General features: G+C 44.0%; 1 protein-coding gene and 3 non-coding genes across 4 annotated transcripts in view; 1 reads left to right on the top strand and 3 right to left on the bottom strand.

Moving 5' to 3' along the window:
* Positions 1 to 447: 447 nt before the first annotated feature.
* TRNAW-CCA (transfer RNA tryptophan (anticodon CCA)) lies at positions 448 to 519 on the bottom strand. Its single transcript has one exon. It is a non-coding gene; the product is annotated as a tRNA-Trp (tRNA).
* Positions 520 to 1,339: 820 nt separating this feature from the next.
* TRNAW-CCA (transfer RNA tryptophan (anticodon CCA)) lies at positions 1,340 to 1,411 on the bottom strand. The gene has a single exon. It is a non-coding gene; the product is annotated as a tRNA-Trp (tRNA).
* An 836-nt stretch (positions 1,412 to 2,247) lies between these two features.
* TRNAW-CCA (transfer RNA tryptophan (anticodon CCA)) lies at positions 2,248 to 2,319 on the bottom strand. Its single transcript has one exon. It is a non-coding gene; the product is annotated as a tRNA-Trp (tRNA).
* A 5,983-nt stretch (positions 2,320 to 8,302) lies between these two features.
* The window catches only part of LOC144718738 (cytohesin-1), a 53,666-nt gene continuing 40,498 nt past the window's right edge, over positions 8,303 to 21,470 (top strand). The window contains exon 1 of the mRNA XM_078594235.1: positions 8,303 to 8,529. Within this exon, the coding sequence (XP_078450361.1) occupies positions 8,508 to 8,529 (22 nt within the window). The 5' untranslated portion in view covers positions 8,303 to 8,507. The remainder of the gene's footprint in view (positions 8,530 to 21,470) is intronic.

The following is a 21,470-nucleotide window of genomic DNA, read 5'->3' as shown; positions in this document are numbered from 1 at the left end:
AAAAACACAATTCCATGTCTTTAACGATACCACTTGGCCTCGTAATTAAATATTTTCTTGGTTCTTTCGGTAAAGTCACGTAGAAGGGAAATAATAAAATAATAAAAATAAAACAATATAAAATACAATTCTCACGACGTTTCTGCCCCTTCTACGTGACTTTAGCGAAAGAACCAAGAAGATGAATCCCTGCAGTCACGAAAGCTTTAAATCGAAAATTAAATATTTACTAAATCTCCAATATAGATGTGGAAAAACAGAGCCAAACCCATAAAGATTGGCACTCAATCGACTTGAACACAAAATGTTTAGATTTTTTTTCAGACACACTGCCATTGTGCCAAGAGAACATTTGTCATTTCATAGTATATTGGTGGTACAGTGCATTATTCATTCAGCATAACAGCGTGAGAGAAAAAAACATGCACGCACATGTTTAAATTCATATGACCTCGACGTGATTTGAACACGCAACCTTCTGATCTGGAGTCAGACGCGCTACCGTTGCGCCACGAGGTCTTCGCTGTTAAGGTTGTTGTTTATAATTCACCATTAACCTTGTATAGAAGCTGTGGCTTGTGATATTTAAATTACGATAACATAAAATGGATCCATACTTTTTTTTTCGGTAAAAATGAAAACAACTAAATTAAATCACGACGTTTCGGAAGCAACACAAGCCTCCGTCTTCAAAACAACACAAGCCTCCGTCTTCAAAGCAACACAAGCCTCTGTCTTGCTTCCGAAACGTCGTGATTAAATTTAGTTGTTTTCATTTAAATTTATGTTATTTTTTACCTCCGTGACTTTACCGAAAAAATAAAAAAGTATGGATCCTTGCAGTCACGAAAACTTCAAATCTAGAACACAAAATGGCTTAATTTATTGACAGACCTACAGACAGTGTCAAGCGAACATTCTGGTTTTCATAATATCATACCTGTTTGTCATCATCAGTACAGTGAAATAAATATCCCTTAAGTGGTAATTTCCTGGACACACAAGTAATCTCGACTTGAATTGCACACGCAACTCTGCTACTCTCAAGCCAGACGGGCTACCGTTGCCCCCACAAGGTCACAACGCAGCGTCACTTTCTATCATTCAAATATTACACATTGTAAATATAATCGCGGATCCTCGACAAGTTAAACAACTAAATATGTCTTGATTAATTTGTTTGACATGTGAGACATGCCGTCAACATATCAAGAGCAGGGTAGTTACCTTTTTTAAATATCCCAGTGTGTTCGTAATCATAATTACAGTGAGGAATCCATGGCTCGGGAAGTAATTTGTTTAAGAAAACAAGTGACCCAAATAAAATAATAAAACGACTTGACCCCGACGTGATTTGAACACGCAACCTTCTGATCTGGAGTCAGACGCGCTACCGTTGCGCCACGAGGCCTCTTGTACGATTGATGCTATCTCCCGTGGGTTGTGTGATTAACGTGGTCGCTAAAATAGACAATCATTGAACAACACAGAGGTTTTATGACGTTTGCCATATGCCAATAGTTGCGGTGTATGCAACTTTCTGTGCTTCAAAGTGACCGTGGGAATGTGGCATAAGTTACTTTATTGCCTTTCTGGTGCCTCTAAGTCGGAGTCCAGTTCCCACGGTTTTTTTATCTGCCTTTGCAGTTTTCTAACGAGATCATCGGGAGTTGGGATCTATGGGTCTATGGCCCTGCCATTGGGGGCTTATTGAATTTGACCACCTGCTCGGTCTTTTGATGAGCTGTATTATAAATACTTGCCAACTGTACGAATATAAGTGGTTGGCAGCCAATACAAAATATATTGTTAATGCATATCGATTTTCAAAGCTAAGAGTACTGCTTCATGAAATGTTTGGAGAGAGAAATTGATATTTTTTTTACTTTCTAAATTCAGTACAGTATGTGGTGAAAGCGTTCAAAAATTGGTTTGATTCGCAAGTATTTTTTATGAACTCGTCACAAAGTATTCGCCGTTATACATCGCCCACCAGAAGAAAGCCTCAGAACATTGCGACCGATCATCCCTCGAGTGCAGGAATCCCATCGCTTCATCTCAGCCGTGCACATCCTCCCGAGTTACTTCACCCGATAAAAATTGAATACACCATGCCGTCGTTGACCCTGGCCTTTGACCGAGCAACCCAACGTTCCTACCAGCTCCCTCCGCAGGAATGTTTTTAAATAGTCACGGAATAAGCAGCTGCAGAAATGTTTGATCAAAAAAATTTCTACAAAAAATATATGACCTCGACGTGATTTGAACACGCAACCTTCTGATCTGGAGTCAGACGCGCTACCGTTGCGCCACGAGGTCTCTTGTATGCGTCTGATGCAATCCTCGCTGGCTTTTGTGATCATTAGGCTCATACTCTTAGGTTTTTCGGTAAAGTCACGTAGGTTAAAAATAAAAAATAATAGAAATAATAGAAATAAAATAATGTATCCCGACGTTTCTATTATTATTTCTATTTTTTTTTACCTATGTGACTTTACCGACAAACCTAAGAGTATGCACCCTTGCAGTCACGAAAGCTTCAAATCTAGAAGCAATAGGCTCAGTTGTTCACTCATTGGTGAAGCTATGGTTGCCACCTGCCCCGGTTTGATCCGGATAGTCCGGGAATTTGTTTTTGGCCCGGGAACTGGCACCTGTATTCGGGGATTATATTTGTTTTAAACCAAGATCTGCTCGTGTTGTCTTGAATGTTGTTTTGCACAAGTTTGAGGCGAAGACATATATCATATGTCCGGGTTTTGAAAAGGTGGCAACGCTAGGTGAAGCGGTGGCACAGTGGTTAGCACGCTGCACTATGAACGCACAGATCCTCGTCTTATTCCCGTCCACGGCTAACATCGCAGTCGGTCGTGTGGCCGATAACCAGAGGCCATCATCCATCAGTGGATGAACAATATCGTTTTTATGAGGAGCACTGCCCAGCGTAGTGAAGTATGGGGGGGGAAATGTGTCCGTCGTGACCCTTCATTCGTTGGTAGATTGAGAATATCTGGATTTATTTATTTAATGGTCACTAAAGTGTTCTTTTACAGTCACTGAACATACCAAATTAACCTTGAATGTATTTCTGTCTCGTATTAACATCGTAAAGCCGCGTGCCATTGAAAGCATACATTAATCAAATTAACTTTATGCCTTCAAAGTAATCTATTCATGGACGCAGCCAGGGGAAGAAGGCTCCGATAGCGTTCGTCATTTTTAAAAAGCTCCTGTGCACGTTAGTGGGCCATCCATTTAGTACGTATGCATGGAAGGGGGAGGGGGGTTAACCCACAATGCGTACACTTGCGTATGAGTCGACCTAGGGAGACCCAGAACCGAATCAGATATTCATTCTAGATTTGAAGCTTTCGTGACTGCAAGGATTCATATTCTTAGGTTTTTTCGGTAAAGTCACGTAGGTAAAAAATTAAAATTAATAAAAGTAAAATAAAAAATAAAATAAAAATCACGACGTTTCGGAGACAACACAAGCTTCCGTCTTCAGGTGAAACCGTCACAGCACGATAGCTGTATCACTTGAAGACGAAAGCTTGTGTTGCCTCCGAAACGTCGTGATTTTAATTTTATTTTAATTTTACTTTTATTAATTTTAATTATTTTACCTACGTGACTTTACCGAAAAAACCGAAAAACAGATATTCATTCACCACTGTTGTTGGTCGTGAGCGGGAATCGAACTGGATATTGCTTGGGTCACCGCTCCTCACTCTCACGTGCCATCACGCATCCAAGAACTCAAACTCTAACGCGTGCAGCCATCCTCCAGATGCTAACGCTTCTCTTGTCAGACACATTGACAAGCTGTCGCTGAAATGTGTGGGACACCTACCTCCTAACACCGCCAGGGGCACTCGAGAGTAGCCCAGGTCTTCTTGGTTCTTTCGGTAAAGTCACGTAGAATGGAAATAATAAAATAAAATAAATAAAACATAATAAAATAATTCTCACGACGTTTCGGCCACAACGCAAGCAGCCGAAACGTCGCGAGAATTATTTTATTATTTTATTATGTTTTATTTATTATGTTTTATTTTATTATTTTATTATTTCCATTCTACGTGACTTTACCGAAAGAACCAAGAAGATGAATCCCTGCAGTCACGAAAGCTTTAAATCGAAAAGTAGCCCAGGTCTTTCACGTTTACAAAACACAACACAACGATTTCATATTCTTTGGGTATTTCGGTAAAGTCAGGTCGATGGGTTAAAAAAATATAACTACGACGTTTCGATCGCAACACAAGCGACCGTCATCAGGTGGGAAAAGGTGGGGGAATCCACGAAAGGAAAGCTGTTTTAAAGGTTTAAAATGGGCGTAGTCCAAGCGTATCAGAACGAAGTGGGCGAGGCACAAGTGGCCTGGGACCAGCACAAGCGGAGATGGTTATGTTAATGTGAAATCTGAGAATCAAGAAAAAGGTAGACGCAATGCAGGGGTGACACCGCAGGAACTGGAATTGCTTGTCCCATCTTTAGTCAAACAAAACTAACATCGGGAGGTGGCAATGATTGATGAGTTTGTACCCATCCTCTCGGTTGAAATTGTGTCCGTATATATGGATGGCTTCATGAACGAATCTTTGTTGATAGCCAGTGGGCTTGCAAAGTACCTTCGTCTTAGAGAAATCAATTTCGTGTGAGCCAACAGCATTTAAACAATGATCAGCCACGGCTGAAGTTTTGGTCCTCCCGTGTTTCAGATCTGCCTTGTGTTCACGAGCACGGTCCGAGACATGTCGCTTAGTTTCCCCAATGTAACTACTGCCGCAGACACAGCTTAGTTTATAGATGCCGGGGTATTGCATGTCAGGGATCTTATCCTTCACAGATGGGATCAGATCACGAACGACTTCAATTTATTATTTTACAGTACCAGTTAAAGCCCACTGTGATGTGAGCTATTTTTCAAAGGCGACCTGGCCAGACATGATGGCTCATCGAAGTGGCTTATCATATGTGGGAATTTATAGCAGCAGCCAACTAATCAAATCGTCCTGTTTTTTTTACATATCTGTAAATGATTATAAAACCGCCGTGGTAAAAACAGAAGAATAGTGCGGGCCGGCAAACCACGAGTTTAAAGCAATACGCAAACATTTGCAAAAAGCACACAACCTCTGTGCAAATTGAATCACTTAAAAGTCCTGCTTTGGACGAAGCGTTCATCCCAATACAACTTGAATTTGTGTCGTATGTCTATAAAGATGCTGAGCAAAGATGGTATAGGAACCAACTAAAATATGTGCAGGAGGGGTATGGATGTTGGCCAGGTGAGGTTGGTGAGTGTCGCCCCTCAAGTTGGCAGACTGAGGACGCAAAACGATAAACCTGAGTGCTCGACTAACCGTGGGCACGTGAGGTAGAAGCCCACTTTATTTTACCTGTAAAAATCTAAAATTTTATGGATGTATATTGAACTTCTTTCCCACCGTACGTAGCCGACCGTCCTAATCGGAGGTGCGGGGAATAAAAAAAATTCGATTTAAAACTTGAATGAAAATGTACACACACAAATGTAATATGTACGTTGAACAAATGTAATATGTACGTTGAACTTGCACTTCTTTCCCACCGTACGTAGCTAACCGTATTAATAGTATATTCCTGGTTCTTTCGGTAAAGTCACGTAGAAGGAAAATAATACAATAATAAAAATAAAACAATAAAATTCTCATGACATTTCGATTGCAACACAAGCAATCATCGTCAGTGTTGCAATCGAAACGTCGTGATAATTTTATTGTTTTATTTTTATTATTTTATTATTTCCCTTCTACGTGACTTTACTGAAAGAATCAAGACTATGAATCCCTGCAGTCACGAAAGCTTTAAATCGAAACGTATTAATAGTGTTCATATACACAGTACAGTGCAATCAGTACACTGGAGATGTACTCAAAATGTACTCCAATGGGTGTAAACGTGTTTTAAAAGATGTGATTCTGAGATTAGAATCAACACTTACAACGTACACTTAAAATGTACACTTCAAATGTTTGGTTTCCTATCCATCCTCCTCAGCCAAAGTTCCCTCACACAGCAAACAGTGCTTCCCCCCTACATTTCGGAAGCCTTCTCCCCTCACTTCCCTTTATTTGACCATGAGATGACGTGAGAAACACGAAACATTCCTCAAAGCTGCCTCCTTTCATGCACTCCCACACCACCCCCCCCCCTTATGAATTGGTGGTGACGCACATTTAGCAATCGGAAAGTCTGTATAAGGTGATACGTTTCCATGAATTTTGCACGGAAGGTTTAAGAATGTCTCCTCCAGTCCCCGTTATCCATAACCAAGGGACACTTATCCCGAATCGTATTTGTAAACATGACGTTCCTCTCTCGTAAAATTAATCATGATCATTAATCATATCAATCATAATTCACGTGGGCTGATAGAGTGTGCAGGGTGGTCCAGATGGATTGTGACCGCCACCACCCCCCCCCCCCCCAAATTAATTGACCCCTAACATTTTTGTTCCTTTACATATTCATTTCTGTTTGTTTTTTTAAACCCATTACGTTTTAGAGAATTCAATGGGGGGGGGGGGGGGGGGGGAATCACAAGACATTTGGACCACGCTGTACGGCACCCTTGTCTGTTTATCCACGTGCAGTCACCCACAACGCACAGCAACGGAGCATATTAATTGAGATTTAATTAACAGGGGTGGCTGCACCACCTCCTCGTCACTCGCAAATGGGAACTCGCTGAGACAGACTTTCATCATCCGGCGCCCCTCGTTAATGAGCAACGATTGTCGCTCACAAGAACCCTGATGCAAGCACGACCCCTCAACGTATCAACGCGACCCCGCCTCGACCCCTCTTATTAAAAAAAAAGCTTTATAGCTCATCGGATTCCTCCAGTCAAAATAAATATTTTGATTCTGATAATAAACATACAATCGCAACCTTCTCTCCCCCCCCCCCCCAATTAACAAACTCGAGTGACCCCCGCCTCTCATTAAATACACATTACACATCGCTCTGTCTGGTAGGATGGGGATGGTTTAGTTTTATTTGTACGTGTTTGACTGATTTGTTTACCTTTCTTGCAATTTGCACTCCCGTCGTGTTGTTGTACTGTTTGTTGTCGTAACGTTCTTACCCGCCCCCACTGGACATGTGTGTGTTTTTAAAGAGCTTCATAGCTCATCGGATTCCTCCAGGATAAATACATATTCTGATTCTGGCCTCCTTGCAGTGCCGGATTATCCTAGCAGCAAAAGTAGCTACAAATGTTACACGCGAATTGCTTTCAATCTATCAGTTCCGGTTCAGTGGTTCTGCACTTGCTCTATTACTATAGTAGTATACCGCCTTCGACTTTTATGAACGACTGGGTGTTTAAGGTTAGCGATTTGTCGTATTAGCTGACTCTATAGCAAATTAAAATATACAATTACTTTACTATTTGTGTTTTAATATTTACGTGTTTATTTATTTATTTAGGGCCCCTTTACAACATATGCTACAGGCATTTCCTCCTTTGCCCTGCCCAATACGCATGTGCCACAGGCCACGTGCGCTTTGAGACCACGTGGAAGTGTCGATGTCTCGCCGACAAGCGAGCCTCGTCCTGCCCAACGCCGTGGCTGTCGCCTGACGATGCTGGTCGTTGTATAAATGGGTTTTACTACTCCAACACACGACCTGCTGAACTGGTAACGAATTGAACACGTTTTGTTTTACGCGACAAACCTTAACTAATTGGCCGTGTCGACACAACATTTATATTTTACGCGATCTAACCCCCACAAAAACCTCTTATTACGGATATAAACATTACCCGGCTCGAACCCTCATTAAAATAAACACGAGGCTCAACGTCATAATTACCCCCCCCCCACCCATATTCTTGGTTCTTTTGGTAAAGTCACGTAGAATGGAAATAATAAAATAATATACATATATTATATATATAAATATCACGTAGAAGGGAAATAATAAAATAATATTATTTCCCTTCCACGTGACTTTACCGAAACAACCAAGAATATGAATCCCTGCAGTCACGAAAGCTTTAAATCGAAAAATACCCCCCACCCCTCAACCTCCTATTGCTCAACGTTGTTAATTAGCCACGCCTTCATTGGCTAATTAACATAAATTAACCCCGCCCCCCCCCCTCCGGCTGCCACGCCCACCCTCTCTTATTTCTAACGCACGAGGCGTATGGGTCTGGCGCCGTCTCCGCCTGGCGCCCCACTCCGCCAGTAGGAGGCAAAGCGCCGTGCGAGACTCCCACGATCTGCGCTGCGTCTTTCTCTCCCCCACCACACCACGCCACCCCCCGTCGTCTCTTCTTGAGCTCCGCGCGTGTCTTGATCCCTGGGCGCTCTCACTTGATCCATCATCATCAGCAGCAGCAGCGTTGGACGGAGGGCTCTGTAAGGGTGACGCCGACAGACCGATAAGGCGGTGGTCGCGGTTGGTGGTGGTGGTTGGGTGAAGACACGGGACGCTGTCTCCCAAGAAGCATGGAGGAGGCTGACGGCTTCGGTAAGGGTGTGTGTGCGTGTGCCGGGCCGCTCTTGCCGATCTTCGTTCGTTCACTTCTTCCACAGTGGCTTTGGCAGCAGCGGCAAGAGGATGATGGAGACTGTGGGTGGTTGGTGATGATGAAGCCCTCACTCCGGGGAATGGATTGTGAGGGCGGATGGAGCCGGTGTGGCATTTGGGTGTGTGTGTGTCACGGTCACCGTTATATCCGTTGTCAGCTTACGGGGCTATTGCATTACACAATACCGTATAAACTAGACGTGTGTGTGCACGCATTGTCAATCCACCGTCACGTTTCGTCAATCCACTGCTGGATGAAGGCCTCCCCACTCCGTTGCTTGTGGGGCAGGCAGTGGTGGTCATCGTCACGCTGGCGAATGCGGAGATGGATGCAGTAAATATAGGCGCATAGAAGTACGGTACAACAATGTGCTTCTTTGCTCCCACTCCCCTCTGCTACTTGCCATGGGGCCTGCGGCAATCTGCTTTGTGCATATTTGGTGATGCTGCGTTGGCAGTGGTGCTGTGATGAAGAAGGGTCGTTGACCGAAACGTCGTTGCCTTCTGCCATGTGTGTTTTATTTTAAGGCCACATTGTTCTTGACGAATGTGTTCGAGTTTATTGTTTTATGCGTGGTTGTCGCCCATTCAAGCACTATCCAGGCTCATTTGCTGCTTGGCTTCTTAATAGTCCAAGTATTGTGATAACAATTCCCATTATTTATAGCAAACAGTCCTTTGCAAGAGAATCCTGCTGGTAATTGGGATTTTTTTCCCCCCATGAAATCCCATGGGTGTCTAACTTCGTGTGGGAGGGAATCTAAAGTTACCCGCATATAACCCACCACGCGTACGAAGGGCTGACAACTAAAATCGACGTACAGATGGATTCAACAATGACTTGCTGTACTACATTGCCGTCTCGTCGCCACCCAGAAACAATCCAATGTGTCATGTTCCTGATTGGATTTCGGATTTTGCTTCTGGGTTGCAATAATGACTATGTTCTCTGGATTGTAAAAGAGGCTTTTCCCCTCAGTTTTTAGAGAATAAGTTGGTGGTGGTGGTGCATCCTAATCCGATAGGTGTGTGCTATCAACGCTGTTGAATTATCCATGCATTGATGTGGTGTACAGCATCTGCCGGGAATATTCACGTTGTGACACAGTCGTATATAACCCCCACGATAAAATGAAAGAGAGAAATGCTCAAGAAAGCTACATCTTACTTCAAAGCTTTTCCACGTCTCCCACCAATCTCGCTTACTAAATTTTTTAACACTTTGCACTATGAGATATGGGCCCATCGCTTTTCTCACATATTTAATCACCTGTTGAGATGAAAGTAAAGGGGGTCGTTATAAATCAGTGGGGTGTATATATGTAAATGGATCAAATTGTACGGCATCCGTTTTACCGTTGTCACCAATATTGTCAATGCGAGTAATTGTATCCTTGTCAATTCATTATCACCATCGCAATGCGGTCTGTAAATTGAGCACCACTTTGGTGAGGCTGAATTGTCTTGAAGGGAATACTTAAATGGCTGTTGAATTGAGGATGGTGTTTGGGCCCTGCCATGTGAAGGTGGTACGCGGTATTTAAGGCTCTTAACCGCAAAAACGGGCACCGCCCAATGTGGGTAGAAGTTGTAGTTTTTGGGCGATTTATCACCTCGGCAATACAGTTAACCAACATCCGTTCGTATTTCCAGATACTGTAATCATAAAAAAATGTGCGTTTTCCTGCAGCTTATGGGCTCAGTAAACGAATGTTACCGAGCAGCTTTGGTTTCGACGAGAACACTGGACCAGTTCAAATCTTCATGGTCTTATCGACAAGTCAGGCTTGTTAAACCGAATACTGCTCGGGTTGCACTGTTATTGGCAAGGGCACCCTTGTCCATCTACAAGACAGGGTGCTGTGCAATGGACAAAATAAGGCTGCAGTATTTTGTAAATCATGTTATTAGATTGGGGTAATTTATAATATGTTTATAATGACAAAAATCCCTCCTATTATATGCTTTGTCCTCTATACACATCACTTGCTCTTCTCCAACATTAACTCAACTCTACCTGGAGACTTCTTGTTTTAGTTTTTTTCACATGGCTTTTATAAAGGAACTGAATGTAAGTTCTGGTGTACTGGAGTGCATGTTATACTGTTTATGAAAGTCCAGACATTTGCCCTCACTTTTCAAATTACAGCCCTAACAGCCACATAGGGCCCATTCATTTCTGAGATTGTATTTCAGACCTTGGCTTTGATCATTCTTGTTCTGCAGCGCTGGGTTAAACTTCTGTGCCATGCCTTTTCACCTGTGACCAATTTTGGATTCCAGTTTTCTCTGACAGTGAGTGAGCAGTAAATAGGTGAATTTCTATCGTCCACGTGCAATTCACAATATGATGGGTGGTCTTTGGCATTCCGGGTAACTATAAAGTCCTTAACGGGCACCGTACGATAGTGCAATGTGAATGGGCTTCAACATTGCCATTTCTGCTAATGACACACGATTGAATTCCCTTAGCCGCTGTGCCAAGGTGGACTTGCACAGACCCTCAATCTTATTGCTAAGTGCTGCCATTTTTGACTAATTCTCGTGATTCATTTCCTATAATAAATGTTTATTTACTCGTGTTAGGGATTTATAGGTTGTAACCTTATATTGTTCCGTGGACCTTGTATTTTCTTTCTGGGTCACAATGAGCTCTTAATATAAATAAGAATGATGTACAAACCTCCGCCAATCCACTGCTGGATGGAGGTCCTCCACACTCCATGGTAGTGACAGGATGGGTTCGTATATCAGTCGCCACTGCTATTAGTTGTGGCAGGGAATCGAACTCGGGAGACTGGTATCCTAATATATAATAGCCCAGATCTGTCATTATTTATTTCATTCTGTGCCTGTGATTAACGCGGCACGGATTGGTTGAAGTGAGTCACGTGACCGCGAGCAAGCAGCCAAGCAGAGGTGAGCCCCTCCCAAACATGTACGCCCCCCGATTGGTTGAAGTGCGTCACGTGACCGCGAGCAACAGACGGGTGTGTGAGAGTGAGGAGACGGGTGAATGAGAGTGAGGCAGAGCCGTGCTCCGTCCACTGCTGCCCTGAGGGACCCCCCTGCTCGCCACTGCTGGCTTGAGGGAGAGCCGCGCTGTCTCCACTGCTGCCGTGAGGGAGCCAGACGCGCTCTCTCCACTGCTGCCCTGAGGGAGAGCCGTGCTCTGTCCACTGCTGCCCGCAGGGAGAGCCGTGCTGTCTCCACTGCTGCCGTGAGGGAGCCAGACGCACTCCCTCCACTGCTGCCCTGAGGCAGAGCCGTGCTCGGTCCATTACATTAGTACTGCAATTTTTTTTGTGCTTAAATCCACTGCTGGATGAATGCCCACCGCACGCTGTGCGAATGGATCGTAAGAATTTACTTGACCAGTCTGTTGGGGGCCGCCGCACGCTGTGGTTGTTGACCAGTCTGTTGGGGGGCGCCGCACGCTGTGGTTGTTCGGGGCCGCCGCAGGCTGTGGTTGTTCGGGGATGCTGCAGGTTGTGGTGTTGGGGGGCGCCATAGGCGCCCCCAACAACCTAGTAATAGCATAGTGGCGCACCAATGACTGCACCATTGCTCCACCGCATGAGCTCTTATCCTGCTGTAGATTAACGTTTTCAATCAATGAATGGCATTTTCAAATTGTATTAAGTGTGGAGAATATGGATATGATCAATAACAGTGATTTTAATGCCACATTTCCGTTTTTATATATAAATCCAGCATTTATTAATTGTTGTGTGATAACATAACTTACACGTGCAACACATTATCTAGTACATGCTTTATCTAAATACTGTGCAGTAGTTTATAGAATGTAATGTTTTACATTTGGATGATGTTAGACTTCACATTGGTGAAATGTTTAATGATGTGTGATTTTCAACACTGCCTTGTATAATTTTCACACTGATAATTATTCCTCTGATGTTAAAACATTTATTGTGAGATCCACTGTTGAGTTCCTTCTATTAGATCAAATGTAGCACTTTAAATGAAGGGGCAATTTGAGATCGCGAATGTTAGGAAACAGAGCGTAGTAGGTGCCAAGTGGTAATTTTCACTTGTAGAAATAAACGTTTTAAAATATTGAGGGTGTGTGTAATCAAATACCATTTTAACAAGTGAAGAACATGGGCGAGAATATGCCATGGTAGCATTGATTAACATCAACCAGACTTACAGCTGGTTATTTGACATTTCCATTCCCCAACCCATATTTACCAGCGTGGTTAAGTGTACTGAAAAGAGCTGTACTTTACAGGTTGCATTTTAAGCACACAATTATCCCGTACCTACAGTTTCTCTTACCCGTTTCCCCCCACGTATGGGTGCAAAACCCATTCTGAAATTTTTTTTTATGGAGTGGAACAATCATTTTTGTTAACCTAAACATGGTCAAATGATGTTATTCTATATCATTGCCCTGCTTTTCACTGTACAGTATTTTAACAAAGTCGAAGTCAAATGTTGTTGGGAAATATTCACAATCTACTATAGGTCATTCATAATTATTTTTTTTTTGGTCAGATCGTGTATGTATGCGTAAAAGTTACTCTGTGTACTGTATTTTGTATGTCTGTTAAAGGAAAGTGATACAATTAATAATTTCTGAGCCATAATTTTATTTGGCCAAGGTTGAAGGTTGACTCATCGCATCGGCTCTTTGTGGTCATCGAAATGAGATTCAATCCATGGGAAGTCGACGGTGGTTGGTTGTCTCTGTGGGTTAGTGTTGGCTCCCGCTACAGGAATGTGGATTTTTCTCTCCGACTTGAGGATTACTTGCTGAGATGAGCTCCGTTCCATACATATTTGCTGCAGTGATACACACTGAGCTTATACTCTTTGGTTCTTTCGGTAAAGTCACGTAGGTACGTAGGTACGTGACTTTACCGAAAGAACCAAAGAGTATGGATTCCTGCAGTCACGAAAGCTTCAAATCAACACTGAGCTTAGTTCGATCTGCCAAGTCAATGTCTAAACGTGCTAGGCTGCTATTCATTGTTTTGATGATAAACGTTTCAAATAGTGTTATGAAACATTTTTGAAATGTTGAATGGAGTACAGCCATTCCAAAACATTGATATGTTTGTGCAAGCAACTACATATTTATCCAGCCTTGGTGTTGCGCTCTATCTGAACATGAGTTTTTATTTTGGAGGATACTACTGTAATTGGCCTCTGACCAAAATTGCACACAATTGTTCCCAATCTCGCCAAATACAGCCGAGCCTGGATAGTGCTCAAATGGGCGACCACCGTGCATTGCAGTGGGTGTTGTAGCTTCTCGGCAAAGGGCAGTGCACAAAAAACGTAGTTGTACTGCACTATGTTCCAACTTCTATGCTCCACGCTGTCCCCGACCCGCACTGACTGGGCATGGCGAAGTTTTGATCAAATAACCCCCATGACCCGGCACAGCGCGGTTGAAACCTTTCGTGCAGCAGTGGATTGACAAAACAGCAGTGTGCGTGCATGCACTGTAATTGAGCATACAACTGGTAGGGAACCAAGTTACTTGGTAACTAAACTGGTCCAAGAGTTAGTTTTTATCATATGTTTTAAGAAAATGGATAGAATCTGATCCTACTACAGCTTTGTGTTTCATTGCGTGCGAGGGGCCTTAAATGGGCTCGCTCCTCCCTACATTCATGACCTTCAGCCATGTATTTCATCAAGATCATTAAGATCCTCAGATTTTGTTCATTGCTCACCGTCCCACGGTCTTGGCTTCACACTTGGGGGTGATCGGTGCCTGTGCAATTGTGGCACCTAAACTCTAGAACTCCTCTCCCCTTCAAGGTCAGGACTTCCAAGATACTTTACAAATCTTGAAAACTCGACTAAAAAGATATCTGTTTATAATGGCTTTCTCTCTCTAGTTACTTTCAAACGTCTCTCTCACGTTCTTCAATCCTTGGTTGATGTCAAACTATGTCTGCCTTTTCGTGCAAAGTGCCCTGAGAACGATTGTTTAAGGGCCCTTTCGAAATTTTAATTATTATTAATTGACCACGTCGTGCTATGCGACCTTTTAGTGATGATTGAGGTCAAGATATGGGTGTGCCGTTTATAGGTCTGACATCAGCGATTAAGTTGGATGCAATCTGATATCACATCCAGAGTTCCGCGCGGGACAGATAAGGAACCAGTGCCCTTCCATGCCCACACATTCGGCGTATCGTCGCAACACTATCAGAAACTGTTAGCATCAAAACAATGAATGGCAAGCCTGGCACGTGGATCTATGTGCATGCTGTGATGTTGAGAGACAGGGCAGGGCTAGTTGGTACGAGTGCCACACAGGTGCCATCTCGCAAACGCCACGCGTAATTCTGCATTGAAAAAAATATAGTCAGGTGTCCTGTTTTGATAACGTACGGTCGTGCACTTCCTATATAGCATCGTCGCCATATTTTTTGTATGTGCGTGCCTATGACCCAATCACCCGGAATGCGCTCATTCTCGTTGCATCTCGAAATCTTAACGGGCAGGATTGAGCCCGTTGCATACCTCCATGAATGAGTGACCTCGCCCGCATAACAGGTGCTATAGGCTGGTGCGAGATTGTGGCTACACGTGGGGCAGCAGAGGGCAGTGCAGTAGAAATGTGTTGTCACGTCTGTTGCCTGAATCCACCGGGCCATACTGACTAGCGTGGTTGAAGTATCAGAATCGTAAATTATGGTCATATCTTTCTATCTACGTGACTTTACCGAAGGAACCAAAGAGTATGGTCATTTTACCGCAACGATTCGCACGTCCAGCAATGGCACGACAAAAAGGTTGGAGGTGTGCATGCGCCGTCTGTGTAGTACAGTACTCTGTATGTTTTTGGGTACGTACTGGGTTTCTGTGTACTGTAAGTATAGTGAAAAATGACGATTATGGGACCTCTTTTGCCAGTACCAAAATATGAGAATAAAACGGTGTTAGACCAGAGGACGCCAAAAAGCATCCTTTTGGCGTCCTCTGGTCTAACACAGTGTGAGACTAGGCTCAAAAGAAAGCCGTCTCTGGTGTGGACCAATCAGTTTCAAAGACAATGCATATATTATCAGAGTTTTAGTTTGCATTTTGACCACAAGCATTGTTGTTAATGCAGACATGATTCCTTGTAAAAGGTTTCAGTTTGGTGTTTTAATATCTTAACACCTGTTTTGTTGCCAGAAAAAAGGGGAAAACCTATTCTCAGTTTTTAAATAGTTTTTTTATTCTTCCGAAGCACGGATATATTAAGAGCCGCCTCGGTTTGTCACTTTAAACGGTCGCCTAATGGCACTTTTCTTTACCGGATGAGTACATATTTATGTCTAAGAATATAGAGAATTTTCAAGGTCCTAAAACAGAAAGGGAGCAGAGCACACACACATGTGCGCGCGCGCGCGCGTTCATATTTAATGCGGTAATTTGTGCGTTCGGATAAAATGCATTAATGCCACTGCTGTTAATGTACACCTTTCACCAGTGCAGCGTTTTAATGCTTTTCCGTTAATTACTTAAATTGTGCAGCGCCCACTAATGTGTTGATCTTTGGCTCTGGTGTGTGGTGCTTTATAGTATGGCAATTTGATTTTAAGCCATTGGACTTTGAGATATTTGTGGGTCTTGGGAATTGTGAGGAGTTGAATGTCATGCACTGTTCATACCAGAATTTTTTTTTTTATATATATAACGGTGATTTGAGTGGCATCCGTGTAATGTCATTTGTATTTGAAATCATTAAACCATCACTACAATGTCCTGGTCGAATATTGTATTTGAGTGCTCTATAAGCAGTGTGTAATACAGCACTGTACTTAATAAAAACAAAATTATATTTTTTAAGTTATATTCAGACACACTGCATCACTATGCGCTGTGAAGCCATGTGTGCTTTTTTCAGAAATGCTCCCTAAATAATTGTTTAACATTAATATAGTAGCACACTGCTAAAGTGTAGCCCAGAATAAGCACTCGACTAAGATGTGTTTACAAAATTGAGAAGTAAATATTTGTTAGTAAATATTTAAATCCAGCAGGATCTTACAACATAGTATCTAATTAAAACGTTACTTCCGTTTGTGATTAACATTTCAATGACGCTTTCAAGTACGTCATCCAGCAGGAGTAAATTAGTCACCACAAATACATTGACCCGTGTGGGCGATGCCATTCTTTCCACTTTACGATTTGGCATGGCTTTAATCAATTCGGGTTTGACAAATGCCCTCAATTTGCCGAATGTTACCAGCGGCGCATACAATCAGTAAGACGGGTTAACGTGAAAGATCGACAGCCACGCATCAAGCCTCGCAGTGGCTGAATGCTGGCAAAAAAAAACTAAAACGTTTATTCTTCAATATAAAATATATCGTGTTTTTTTTAAAGTAACAACACAAAAACCCCCCCACGGAAACGTTTGGTTTGTGGGTGGTGCGGAAAACCTAAGCACGATAGTGTGCTGGGGCTGTGTGCATGCAGGCCAACCAGGTCTTCTTGGCAAACGTAAGGGCCCCCCCACACACCACACTGTAGTAGGGCAGCAGCATATCGGCTGTGAAAGCATGGCCGGCAACCGGTGGTCACTGGGAGTTTAAGATAACAAACGATTTCCTTAGCGAGCTCCCGCTCGGCCAATGTGCGGCAATGAAAATTCCCTTGTGATGTCCACAGAGAGCTTTCTGCAACTTAAAATTGCACAACCATCGTATTGTCGCGTTGCTTTAAAGCAAATGCGGTGTTTGGCTATAAACGTGTGTACTGTGAACGCTATGCATTTCTTCCCCCCCCTTCTCTATCATTAAAGCTACATGGCGTTGCTGTAATATGAACTGATAGCAATAGCAGTTCAATTACACTCTGTGACTGATGTGATCATTCAAAGTGCATCCAAATTCAATTTGCATTGAACTCGAGAAGTGGAGATTATCTGTGACGCAATGACTGTGGTATTGCAATCTCTTAAACATCGTGAAAACGCTCATTTTTTTCACCTATACGGTACTTGGCTTAACAAAAAAAAAGCCACCCATGGCCACTCATTTTCTACTTACATTGGCATGTCGCATTACTATTTTCAATTAATTGACAAAGAATGTAAAACTTATCACACAGCCCACACGAACGTGGTTGTTCAGCATACCCAAACCTTGGTCGGTGTATATTCGGAGTGGCTCGTGCCTGTAATCCATCACTTTTGGACAGGGGTCTGTAGACTGTTCAATGATCATAACGTTCATGAGAGAACCTGCGAGGATAGGTGGTGATCAACAGGTGGCAGTACACCAAGTAGAATGTTCACCGATTTGTGTGACTCTAGAAAATACTACCCCCATTTATGGATTTGTGTTCGTTCACTACGATTTTCTTCTCCCTGCGATTGCCTTTTCACATGCTAAGCACTCGGATTGTTACGTAATTGGTTAAACTTTGCAAGACAAGACCTTCCTGAAAAAATATTTTTGAGACATTGTAAAGCTCTTCTCGATCAAGGACACCATGATAATAAATCGATCTCTATCCTTTTCCATCGGTTGTCACGGGATGGCAGACATTGAGTCTGGACGATCTTCTTCCTTTCTCTGGTCTCGACGGTCCCTATCTGTAGGCCAATGTTTTCCCTCTGTTAAGTCGTACTTTATTGCCGTCAATGTAGCTCTTGCATGGACACCTCCACTTCCTACTTCTTCCAACATGGCCGTGCAAGACCACTGATGGTAATCGGTCGGCCTTCGTTATTTTTACACGTCCAAACCAAACAAGCCCGCCCCCCCCCCCCCCAATCTTTGTATTATTTTATAAATGCATCCGCTCGTGTTATCGCCGTTCTTTGTCACCGTCACGGTGCTCGTTCTCCCTTAATGCTCCCAAGTGCCCCCCATGGCTTTCGCATCCTGCAATGCCCCTCCATCATTCCCCCCTTAATTTCGGCCTCTTCCAAACCCCATGAGCCTCTCTTTTTCACCCCTTGCCCTTGCATCACTTTGCCTTGCTCTCCTGCATGCTCTCAACCGCTAATGTATATAATGCATAAGCCATGTATATTGCAGCTTGGCCTGCACTCTATTTTCCAACTGTTGTGGTTATCACGAGGCATTTGATGGTGGTTTCTTGATTTTAATGAAACCAACATCCCGTTAGAGAACACAACTGGAATGTGTTGCATGCACACCATTGCACGAATACATTGCCTTGCAAGTTCACTGATATTGTCCGAGTTCCATAAAGGACACTACGGTGTCTACAGCTGGACAGTACTGCATTTTTTGCGTTAATAGACGTGTATAAAAAAAGTATCGCCAAAGTTGAAAACTTTCCATGTCCGTTCACCCGTTTACCTAATTTGGCATTGCTGACAATAGAAGAATCGTGTTCGAGGTATTCCGTTATTTGTTTACAGGCTTTATAGTTTCGGGAAGTTGAGTTAAGCAGACTATGAGCGTGGTTATTTTTGCTCCGTTGTAAATCAGAAGCCATGGATGTCCGAGGACCGAAATGCTAAAAATGTGGACGGCTTCTGCAAAACCTCCCGTAGGGCGGCGCTGCAGCCGGGCCCGCCAGACTTGCAAGTCCAGTAGTCCTCCTGTGGATAGACAAACTTGTGCTCGCCTTGGTAACGTGCAATTCCTAACGCTGGTTCATTTTGACATCAGTCACTGGTCAACTTGGCCTGCGATCATTCGTCTTGTCCAGGGTGATAAAATGAGTACCACCTCGGTGTGTGTACAGTCATGTCCACCAGTGGTCCTCCTGTGGATAGACAAACGTGTACTCGCCTTGGTAACGTGCAATTCCTAACGCTGGTTCATTTCAGCCAATATAAGAGGGGGTTCACTTTAACCTTGGTAAATAAATAGAATTATTAGAATGTGTGTAGCACTAATATACTCAAGTGTTCATTTAATTTATTTCACAATTTGACCATGCACTGCAGTGCAATATTGTGCACGTGGGCTCGTTGGGTACACATGCCGTCATGAGCAACAGCGCAGACACGGGCAATGGAATTGAGATGAGCGCCGACCAAAGTTTGTTCGAGCATGGGAAGCACAAGGTTGACTTTTTTTTAACTCGCATTTGCTGAGAGCGCATTTCTCAGGACGCTCAGGGAGTAGAGGGGAAATGACTAGAACGGGATGTTGGGTTACAGCAGAGGGGGTGGGAGTCTTTTTCTCACGGAGGGCCGAATAGGACTCTCAAATTCCATTTTGGCGGGTCGCACATTGACACAGATTTGCGTTATCCAATAATAACGCAAACAATAAGAAGGGCTCTCCTTCACCATTACGGAATACTTCCACCTCTTCCCCAAGACTTCTGGCCAGTGTGGAGTAGTAGGCCAAACGTCCTTTAGAGCAGGGGTTCCCAACCTTTTTGGGACCGGGCGGTGGGGGGGGGTTCATCATTGGGTCTTTCCCCCTTTTCAAGTAAGCTCTCCAGCGACGTTTGTTTCTTACTCATTTTGGCTCGGGCTTAGCTTGTGGGCTTACCAAAACTGTGGCTGAGCCATGTGCGCAGTGCGGGAAAGAGGCACGGACGGAAGTTGTAAATAATAAAATGATGGGCGAGCCACGCGTGGCCTAAAATAAGTGTCGGATTCTGACTTCTCATAAGGAGCACGCAACCGAGACCCCTCGCATGCACAGTTTACACAGTAGGGTCGTGCTCTTATGAGAATCTCGTGCCGCCGCTGATCTGACAGGAAGCGGAGCTCAGATGGCGATGCGAGCGATGGGCAGCGGCTGTCAATACAGATGACGAAGCTTCATCTGTCAATACAGATGATGAAGCTTCGCTCGGTCGCCCACCGCTCACCTCCTGCTGTTGTGCGGCTCGGTTCCTAACAGGCCACGGACCGGTACCCCTGCTTGAGAGGGACTCTCGTGAGCTAATTCCAGTGGAGGCCCTTCGTCTGGCAGTAGTGGCCATGAGCAGATAATGCAGCACTGCACTCTTGACCACTCCACCGATGCCTGCGGGGCTGCCTTTCTCTCACGAACGGGTCGCAGTTTCTGAAGTTGACGCGTGGCGAAGACGCTTGTGGTGACCGATACATTTTAATGTTTTGTGAGCCACTGAAGATGGCTCCCCCAAACATGTGGAGCGAAAACGTCGCAACAATTGTGCCGAACAACGCAACAGTGCAACTCGAAAACCAATTGGAGGGATCTATGTCTTTAGGGGGCCCTTTTGAAGTTGAAGTGGTTGGATAATGTTATAATGATGCGATGGAGATGGTTGTAGTTATGACTAATGTACATGAATTGTGTTTACATTAAAACAAGACTTGTGTTGAACATGCAGTCGAGAACGCGTGTGTGCGAGGCTCTTGAGATTTATTTGCAAGTTTAAAATTTCTTATGGTTCTGGCTGCTTGGGTTCCGCGTGTGTGTGGGGAGCGGTAGTGTAGCGGTTAGCACACTGCGCTCACGGCCAACACCCAGTGACGATTATCTGAACAGGTCCTGGTCGACTCTGCCTCAAATGAGTAGCTGGTGCCACGTGTAAACATCACGACGAGGGAGACAAAGGCCACCCACCCCCTCGTGTGCCGTTCCGGCCTTCGGAGGCGCTCGCTAACAGCACTTGCCTCCAACACTGTTACAGGCTATACGGGGGGGATCTTTGTGTGTGTGTCGGTGGTGGGAAAGCGCCGAAGACCTCCGGGTTGGCGTGTTGTGTAGCGCCAGCGGACTCGTTGCCAAAACTTTGGTGTGTTTTCCCCGTTGTTGGGGTTTTTTTTTGTCTCAAGCTCTAATTGCAGCTGTTGAACTCCGCTTGCGCTGCTCGTGTGAAAACATCGCGCGGTCGGACAGCAGTTGGCAGCAGCGAGTTATTATTTGGAAGAGAGACGACCGTGGCATGAAATTTGAATGTGTACAGATGTGACGGGGGGGAGGGTGACA

This window comes from Lampetra planeri, chromosome 5, assembly GCF_965212315.1.
Source record: "Lampetra planeri chromosome 5, kcLamPlan1.2.h2, whole genome shotgun sequence".
Taxonomy (NCBI): domain Eukaryota; kingdom Metazoa; phylum Chordata; class Hyperoartia; order Petromyzontiformes; family Petromyzontidae; genus Lampetra; species Lampetra planeri.
The sequence above is the reverse complement of the archived record's forward strand: the minus strand, read 5'-3'. Positions and strand labels throughout refer to the sequence as shown.